General features: G+C 52.5%; 1 protein-coding gene across 1 annotated transcript in view; it reads left to right on the top strand.

Moving 5' to 3' along the window:
* Positions 1–292: 292 nt before the first annotated feature.
* Positions 293–9,554, top strand: part of BCL7A (B-cell CLL/lymphoma 7A) — a 26,290-nt gene continuing 17,028 nt past the window's right edge. The window contains exons 1-5 of the mRNA XM_010841424.1: positions 293–346; positions 699–784; positions 1,175–1,225; positions 4,015–4,096; positions 8,227–8,323. Coding sequence (XP_010839726.1) covers positions 293–346; positions 699–784; positions 1,175–1,225; positions 4,015–4,096; positions 8,227–8,323 — 370 coding nt within the window. The remainder of the gene's footprint in view (positions 347–698; positions 785–1,174; positions 1,226–4,014; positions 4,097–8,226; positions 8,324–9,554) is intronic.

Below are 9,554 nucleotides of genomic sequence, written 5' to 3'. Positions count from 1 at the left end.
GGGAAGTGGAGAGGAAGTGATGGCTTCAGAGCTGTCTTTGCGGGAGTCAGGTCTCCCTGGCTGGCCAGCGCTCGGAGCTGACCCTGAGGGAACATTAGGAATTGGCCTCAGCTTGGAGGATCTAGGGAGAGGGGTGCTCGTAGTTTACACAGAAGCTTGTGCTGGGATGGGGCGTTTGGGGCTGTATTCCTCCAGCTGACTCCTTTTGTTCAGAAACCCACCTGGCGGGGCAGAGACAGGCACTTCAGCCTGGCTGGTTACAGGAGGGCTCCGGGCGTGCCCGTCAAAGGCCATGTCGGGCTGCAGCCTGGAGGTTGTGGTGAATCCAGTCCTGTGCCTAGAGGTGGTGAGACTCAGGGGTCTGAGAGAGCCAAGGGCCCCATCTTGAGAGAGGCACTGCTCCTCAGGGCGTGCGGGTCCCTCATGGCCATCTTGTGTTTTTGAGAATGGCCAGCAATCTGGATTTGAATGTGGGGTTTGACTTGTTTGTTGGTTTATTTTTCCAAGTCTGGCAATGGATTCTTATTTTTTAAAGCACCATATAGACCAGACAAAATGTGCCTCTTGGCTGCTCGTCTACCACCACAAATGTAAGGGGATAAGTACAGTGTAATACACTCCTTGGGGGTTGAGGGGGCTGCGAGTCCTAGGGTGATGGGTTTGGAGCTGGTGGTAGGAACGCTTCGCTGCTCCTCTAGGTTCGTATGTCGTTTCCTAAGGCGCTGCCGAGCCGCTGGCTTGATGACACACCCAACGCTCCCTGGACATGCCTACAAAGTACCGGGTTCTCACTCAGCATCTTGCCCCTGAACTCCAGGGCCTGTCTCTCCCTGGGAGGCTGCCGGCTGGACTGCAGACTGTGATCAGAGTCTCAGCGCTCTTCCCTCTGACCCCTGGCCCCTCAGTGCCTACACCTAGGACTGGAACTGAAGAGCAGTTTCTAATGCCTGGAGCGAGTTGGGACCTGGGGCCAAGGGAGGCAACCAGAACCCGGCCATGTTCCGCTCAGAACCTGCGGGGCCCGTAACCTCCCTGGAAAGTACCTGCGACTTGCCACGTTCATCTCAGCTCACGTGTGGCCTGCGAAGCCCAGGTCTGGCACCCTTTATACCCTGAGAGGTGTCCTGTGTATTGCAAGTCAGTTACTTTTTTTTCTGTTTTAAACACAATCAAGCCTTGGATCTGACCTACCGGGGCCTGGGCAGAAGAAACCGGCTTGTGAGGAGTGAGTGCTCGTGGCCCTTTGGGTGGGATTGGAGCAGTTTGTGCCTCTTTGTCCAGCTTCTGTGGCTGATGAGCTCTATGGAGTCATTTCTTAGTGTTTTTCACGGGAGACAGAATACCAGGGGTCACAGCCCACGTCCAACCGCGGTTCTGCCGTTGCGGTAGCTGCGTGACCGTGAACTAGTGGTATAACTTCTCTGGGCCTCCCGTTTCCTCATCTGTAAAGCAGGATGACAATAGTTCCCCTCTGATAGGCCTGTGTAAATAAAGCATTTGGCATGAAGTAAGCTCTCAACACACAAAGGCTATTGTGATGGCTGCCTTGTCACCGAGGTTGTTTCTTGGAATGTCTCTGTCCCTTCCAGGCACCTTCTGGTTATTCAGAATGGAGATGGGGAAAGACTGGGGTTGTGGGTCATCCATCCTGCCTCCAGGAGGTTGGGGACAGGTGGATGGTGACTTAGGTACCTGCCTTTATTTAATTCTCTCAAGGCTTAAAGGGACAGGGCTGGGGGCTGGGGGAGCTACTCCAGAAAGCAGCGTGGCAGGGAGGTGTGAACACTGGTGAGAATGACTCCACCTCCCCCTACCTCAGTTTCTTTAACAAACAGGAAAGGTGACTATTTACTGTCACCAGAGATTATGGGAAAATTAAAGCAAGTGTGTGTAGTGCTTATCACACAGAAGGCACTAGAAACGGTCACAGTAGAATTGTTGTTGTTGTTTTGTCGCCCAGTTGTGTCCAACTCTTTGCGACCTCATGGACTGCAGCAGGCCAGGCCTCCCCGTCCCTCACCATCTCCCAAAGTTTGCCCAAGTTCATGTCCATTGTATCGGTGAGGTCATCCAGCCATCTCATCCTTTGACGCCCTCTTCTCCCTCTGCCCTCAGTCTTTCCCAGCATCAGGGCCATTTCCAGTGAGTTGGCTGTTTGCATCAGATGACCAAACCAAAATACTGGAGCTTCAGCTTCAGAATCAGTCCTTCCAATGAGTATTCAGAGTTGATCTCCCTTAAGGTTGACTGGTGTGATCTCCTTGCAGTCCAAGGGACTTTCAGAAGTCTTCTGCATAGTAGGATAAATGTTGATAAAAGCCAGGCCCTAGGGACTTCCCAGGCAGTCCAGTGGTTAGGACTCAGTGCTTCCACTGCAGGGGGTTAGGATTCGATTCCTGGTTGGGGAACTGAAAAAAAAAGCCAGGCCTTAGCTTCTTCCAGCAGAGGACTTTGGGAACCATGCAGGCACAGTTTGGGGCGTGGAAGTGTCTGTGGTTTTGGTTAGCTGGGTTCCCAGAAGTCCCGGTGGTGGGTTGGTGCCAGCTGGTGGGAATGTGTCCCTTTAGCTCGGTCTACTTTCCCATGGAGGGGAGGACCCAAGGCCAAGGTCTTGGCGGGGAGGCTGGACAAGGTGTCCGCAGCCGCTCGTAATTCTCGGCTCTGGTGCAACCCCTGTTGCTAAAATTGCTGAGGTCTCCTGGCTGCCATGCCACCTGCAGCAGGTGTGTGTCTGGCCCCGACATCATCTCATGGGGCCCTTGAATCAGCTGATTTCCTTAGCGTGACCTCCCACGTCTCTGAGACGGCAGAGTCTGGTGCTGGGAATGTGGACTCCAGAGCCCCAGCGACCTGGTTGGAATCCCAGCCTTTCTTCTGGGGGAGCTTTCCCTGAGCCTCTGTTTCCTCAGGCATGTGGTCTCTGGTTGTCACCCCTAGTGCTAGGGCCAGGAAGCTACAGGACCTGATTTTTAGGCTGTGAGAGGTCGGGACCGAACTTGGGAGGCTGGGGTGATTACTAGAGGAGGAAGATGATGCTTGGAGTAGAGAGGTGGGAGGAGAGAGTGGTCATTATCATTACCTTTGGTGAAAACTAGTCATTCGCTTTCCTTCCCACGGCTTGTGGCTTACTTCTCACTGTCAACCTGCCTTTGACAACTGTGCCCCAGGCGTTTAGGATGCAGCTGAGGGTGGGTCAGGGGCAGCGGTGCAGATATTAGAAGCTGAGACCCTGAACTCAAGCCCATCTCTGAGTGTAGGGTCTCGGAGCAACCTCCCACCTGGCTGCTGCCCTCCGCCCGGGCTGAGCTTCCTGTCGCCATCCCTGAGCATCAGTGTCTGGGGGCCGAGGCCACTGGGCATCCAGGTTTGCCCCCGTGCTGATCAAACTGGCACTCGCCCGGAAGAGCCTGGGGAACTGGCACTCATGCTCTCTGCTCCCGCCTCCCTTCCCAGGACCTCAGAGGACTTGCCAGGAGGGCGGGGCGGGCCCCTGGATGCCCTTGTTGAAGACCCTCCCACCCCACCCTAGCCCCACTGGAGGAAATGCCCTGTTGGTCTGACGATCTCTCTGCTGCCCAGAGGGCTCAGGTGGCCCAGTTTTCTGGTTCCCTTCATCCAGAGGAATCATCCCAGTGGCAGTAACCTGCCCCCACTCCCATCTTACCAAGCACTTCTACCCAAATACAAGAAAGTGTCCACATGCTTTGTCTCCCGTAATTCTTGTGGCCACCTGGAGAGGTTGACAACCCCATGTGGTCCAAAAGATAGGGAAACTGAGGCTCTGGCTGGTGAAGTGACTTACCCTCGGCAGCGGGGGGCAGGATGGGGGGATCCCAGCCAGTGCTGGGATTCACACCTGCGTCTGCATGATCCAGAGACGTTCTCTCAGCCCCACCTGGGGTAGTTGCTGTGTCACAGCTGCTCCAAGGGCATGTGGCCCACACCCCCCACCAGCGTGAGCAGGGGTCCACCCCAGAAGCCCCCTGGTAACGGGTTCTTCCTCGTCCTCTGCAGGGAGAAGAAGTGGGTGACTGTGGGTGACACATCCCTGCGAATCTACAAGTGGGTCCCCGTGACGGAGCCAAAGGTTGACGATGTGAGTATGGGAGCTGGTCCCTGGAGTGGGGCTGCCCGTCCACGCTCCCCACCATGGCGACAGGGGACTGGCTGTCCACTGCCACCCTCCATGTGGGGACCTGGGGGCAGAACACTTGGAAAGCAGAAGGATCCAGCTTGGGGCTGGAGAGGCTGCTGGATCTACCCCTCCCCCAGTAGTCTACCCCTCCCCCATAGTCCAGCCTGAGTTTGGCCCTCAGAGAAGGGGGGAGTGTCCCCTGCGAGTCGCCTCTTCCGACAGGAGCCCTACGATTTGCCCCACACTTTAGCGCCAAGGTGTCCTCTCTCATAGACTGAGCACCATGGTTTTGGGGTGGGCATGGTGGTACCTGCAGACAGGCAGGCCCTCCGCCGTCATCGTAGGGCCATTCCTGGCCCCTGACCATCTGTCAGACATTACTTTGTGGAGTTGAGCTCTGTATCCACCCTGTACAAAGGAAGACACGAACTCAGAGAGGCAAAGCCATTTCCCCAGAGTCACACAGCAACTGTCAGATCTGTCTGACTCCAAAGCACATATTCTCTACTCTTGGAGAGCCTTCTGGGGGTTGGAGCTGCTGGTGAAGGGTGACCCCAGAGAGTGGCGCAGAGAAGCCTGGGCACTTAGTTGTTAAGGGGAGGGTTCCAGGCGGAGCGATGACTATGACCACTAGGGGGAGCCCTGGTGTCTGTGCCTAATCTTAAATTTAGTCCAATTGCTCAGTCCTGTCCCACTCTTGGCAACCCCATGTACTGCAGCATGCCAAGCTTCCCTGTCCATCACCAACTCCCGAACCCTACTCAAATTCATGTCTATCACATCGGTGATGCCATCCAACCATCTCATCCTCTGTCATCCCCTTTTCCCACCTTCATTCTTTCCCCGCATCAGGGTCTTTTCCAATGAGTCGGTTCTTCGCATCAAGTGGCCAAAGTATTATAGTTTCAGCTTCAGCACCAGTCCTTCCAATGAATATTCAGGACTGATTTCCTTCAGGATTGACTGCTTGGATCTCCTCGCAGTCCAAGAGACTCTCAAGAATCTTCTCCAACACTGCAGTTCAAAAGCATCAATTCTTTGGCACTCAGCTTTCTTTATGGTCCAACTCTCACATCCATACATGACTGCTGGAAAAACCATAGCTCTGACTAGACAGATCTTTGTTGCCAAAGTAATGTCTTTGCTTTTTAATATGCTGTCCTAATTTTAGGGATTGATGGCTGGCAGCTGCCCCACATCACAGATAGTTTTGCAGCTCTTTGGCTCCCAGGCAGGTTACCCTCAAAGACCCCCGGGTCAGCTACTATCATTTCCAGTCAAAATCCAGAATGGTCCGACCAACTAGCCTCCCCGTGGGCTGTTCCTTCTGCCTGGAGTGCCGTCCCTGCTCATGCGAGGGTGGCTCACACTGACATACGTGCTTCCAGTCGTGACAGTATGCATGATTGGTAGGTTACTAGGGACCTAAGGAGGGGCAGGGAATTCCCTGGCGGTCCAGTGGTTAGGACTCGGTGCTTCCACTACCGAGGACCCAGGTTCGATCCTTTGGTCAGGAAACTAAGATCCCACATGCCACGTGGCTTGGCCAAAAAAATAAAAAAGGCAGGGCAAAGCCTCCTTCCGCCACTTCCAATGACCTACCCCACAAGTCTGGGGTCTCCAGACAGGGCTGAGGCACTGTTCTTGACCCTTTGATCACATGTTAGCCCCTAGGTGAGTCGACACTGGGCTGAGATGGCGGTGGCGTGTCGTCCCCTCTGGTCCTGGCCTGGCTCATGGAGCCACCAGGGCTGCTTTACCCCAGAGGCACCAACACAGACCATCACGGCCTTCAGTGTGGGCCATTCCGGAGGGAGAGCAGAGTGCGGCCAGCCTCCTGGAAGGCAGCTTCTGGCTCCTGCCCATGTCTGCGCCTTTCACATCATTAGGTGTTGTATAAACGCCGGTTGCATTTGAGAAGATGTGGTCCCTGCTCTCAAGGAATTTATAATCTCGTTGGGGGAAGATAATTATAGAATAGCATGAAACAGACATCAGGGAAGCGCCAAATGGATTGTGATCAAGGAGAAAACGTAATCGATGGGGTTTGGGGAAGGACAGGGCAGCCCAGGGCTGGACAGAGACCTCTAGCTGTGGAGTTGGACAGGATAGCCTCAATTAACCTGTGATTCAGACAGGTGACCCCACCTTGCTGGGTCTTAGTCCCCTCTTTGTGCACTGGAGCATTACTATCTGGCTCCTGGGGTTTTCTGCAACAGAGCAAAGGCAGTATATCATATGGGAAGAACTTAGCTCAGCGTGGCTGTGCAGACGGCGCTTAGATGCTAATTCGTTGTCATCTCTGAGCTGAGATGTACAACATTCCTGCCCGCTCCCTCTCAGGCGATGGGTCCCACTCCTGGCTGAGCACTTGATCCCTTGGGAGTCTCGACAAAATGCAGGTTCCCAGGTGCCACCCCAGACAGCTGAATCTGCATCTCTGATGGTGGTGGCTGGGAATCTGCATTGGAAAAGGACAGCTTTTCATGTTTTTAAATGCCCATTAATGGCATGGTTACATCATTTTTTTTCTTCAGAATTTTCTTGAAATTTTTATTCTCTTAAATAGGTAAAACATGTTACAAGATTCAAATGTTACTTATAAACCCTTTTTAAAAAAAAAAACTATGACAATTCACCTGCATAAAATTCACGCTTTTAAATTGTGCCAGCCAATGTTGGTATGTTCACAGTGCTGCAACCATCATCACTGTAATTCCAGAATGTTTTCATTAACCCATAAAGAATAAGGAAAACTCATACTGTCCTGAAGATCCTGGAGTCAACTATCTGTCTCTGTATATTTGCATATTCTTTAAATGTTACTTTATTTTTTTAATAGCCTTATCTTTTTAAAAAAATATATTTTCTATTTATTTGGCTGTACTGGCTCTTAGTTGCAGCATGTGGGACCTAGTTCCTTGACCAGGGATCGAACCCTGGCCCGCCGACTTGGGAGCTCAGAATCCCAGCCACTGGACCACCAGGGAAGTCCCCAGTATTATCTTTTTGTAAATCTACATCCCATTCCCATGAGTACCTCCAACCCCCCCCAGCTGTCTTCCTTGGAGACAACCGATGTTCATGTATCCTTCCAGGGAGCGTGTGCATGTGCACACCCACACCCACCCACCCACCCACACACACACACACACATTCCTTTATGCTCTTCCTTTACCACCAATGGCAGCATCCTGTTCATGTGTTCTGCGTCTTTTATACATCTCGGGGATACTAAAATATTTTAATATGTGGATATTTCTGTGGATCTTTCTGCATTTGTATGGAAGAGCTTCCCTGGCGTCTGTAATTGGTGCATACCGTTGCAGTGAATGAATGTACTGAACTTTGTTTAACAAGACTTTTTCCAGTGGAGGCAGTTAGGTTGTTTCCAACACAGTCCCACATGGAACTTCCCTGGTGGTCCGGTGGCTAAGACTCCATGCTCCCAATGCAGGGGACCCAAGTTCAATCCCTGGTCAGGGAACTAGATCCCACATGATACAACTAAAGATCCCGAATGTTATAACTAAGACCTGGTGCAGCCAAATAAATAAGTTAAAAAAAATGGAACCACATGTAAAGAGCATCCCCTTCACCCCTGCTTCCTCCCTGGGCTTTCCCTCCTCACCTAGTCTCCAGAGTTGGGTCAGAAGTCAGCTGACTGTCTTTAAGGAAGGCAGTGTCTGGGGCCTAGTAGAAGTGCATGAGCTGGCTTTTCCATCCCTCACCTGGCATTCCTGTACCAGCTTCGGGCTGAGTGCCCACGGCCTTTTCACCAGGGGAAATTCCCACCAGCCAGGGTGTTTGCAGGCCTGCGGGGTAGCCCCTACAAGCAAGGTGGTGTTACCCCCAACATCGCCAGCCCACCCCCCAGAAACTTCCCCTCCACAGGGCTCCTCGATCCCAAAGCAAGGGGACCCCCCTCATGGGACATGTTCAAAGGCAGGCCGGTGGAGCCCTCCAGAGATGTGGGGGCTCCAAGATGCGTCCTTGGAATAAAATACTCATCCCGTTCCCCAGGGTCTCACTTGTGTGTGCAGACATGGACAATTCAGTGACTCGGTTTCTGCATCACTTTTCTCCTCCAGAAAAACAAGAACAAGAAGAAGGGCAAAGATGAGAAGTGTGGCTCAGAGGTGACCACGCCGGAGAACAGCTCCTCCCCGGGAATGATGGACATGCACGGTGAGCTTCGCGCGGCCGCCGGCCGGGCCCGTCTCCTGCCCGGAGCGCTCGGCTGTGTTTTTGTTTTGCCAGCAGGTTTGTTCACATTCCAGGCCAGGGGTAGGAGGGCTGGGCAGGCTGGGCAGGACCGGGAGGCCCCAGTGCCAAGGAAGAGGCTCATCGGAGGAGAAGAAGCTTCTTTTCCCAGAGCAACGAGCCAAGAATCATAAAATGAGCCAGAGTGGGTCTTCCTGGAGGTCCAGGGACGCCACACTTCCAGTGTAGGGGGCCCAGGTTCAATCCCCGGTCAGGGAACTCTATCCCACATGCCACAGCTAAGACCTGGTGTAGCTAAAGAAGTAAATATTTTCAAAACCTGAGCCAGAAATATTAAATAAGACCTCCTTCTCACCCAGTGACACAAACCTCACAGGAGATGTTCTGTGAGTCCCATGTGCCCAGGAAGTTTTTTGGAGTAACTATCTCTTTTTCTCCTGGGCCTGACATATCATGTAAATGACTCTTGTTTCCCATTTCCTGTTTTGCTTGGGCTACTGGGAAGCTCTAACTGGATTTCTGACTTAACGTGAATCATTCTGGGACCCTGGGACTTGCCCTTCTACATTGATGGCTTAATTTCCTTTGCTGTCATATTTCAAAAGTTGTAACCAGTGTCCTATTGATCAGATCCAGGCTGGAGCATGCTTTAGCCCAGCGGTCCCCAGCATTTTTGGCACCAGGGACTGGTTTCGTGGAAGACAGTTTTTCCACGGACCAGGGGGAAGTCAAGCAGTGGGGAGTGGTTGTAAATACAGAATGAAGTTTTGCTCATTCGTCTGCTACTCCTCCCCTGCTGTGCGGCCACGGACGGGTATCGGCTCACGGCCCGGGAGTTGGGGGCCCGTGCTTTAACCAGTCTGCAAGTGTTTTGACACTGCTGGCGTTTTTTTTTTTTTTCTTTTAACCTTTTTATCTTAGGAAAAGCACACATCATAAGTGTATGGCTCCATGAAATGTTCACAGACTACACACCCTTTTGTAACCGGCCCAAATCAAGACAGAAGGTTGGGACTTCCCCGGTGGCCCAGTGGTTAAGACTTTGTGCTCCCAGTGTAAGGGACCCAGGTTCGATCCCCAGTCAGGGAACTAGATCCCACATGCTACAACTATAAGATCTAAGGAGATCTGAGTGCCACCACAGATCTATTTGCCAAGCACAGCCAAATAAATATGAATTTTTTTTTTTTTTTTT

This window comes from Bison bison, unplaced genomic scaffold (genome assembly GCF_000754665.1).
Source record: "Bison bison bison isolate TAMUID 2011002044 unplaced genomic scaffold, Bison_UMD1.0 scf7180017864160, whole genome shotgun sequence".
Classification (NCBI taxonomy): Eukaryota; Metazoa; Chordata; class Mammalia; order Artiodactyla; family Bovidae; genus Bison; species Bison bison.
Note: the sequence above shows the minus strand (reverse complement) of the source record. Positions and strands in the feature narration are given on the sequence as shown.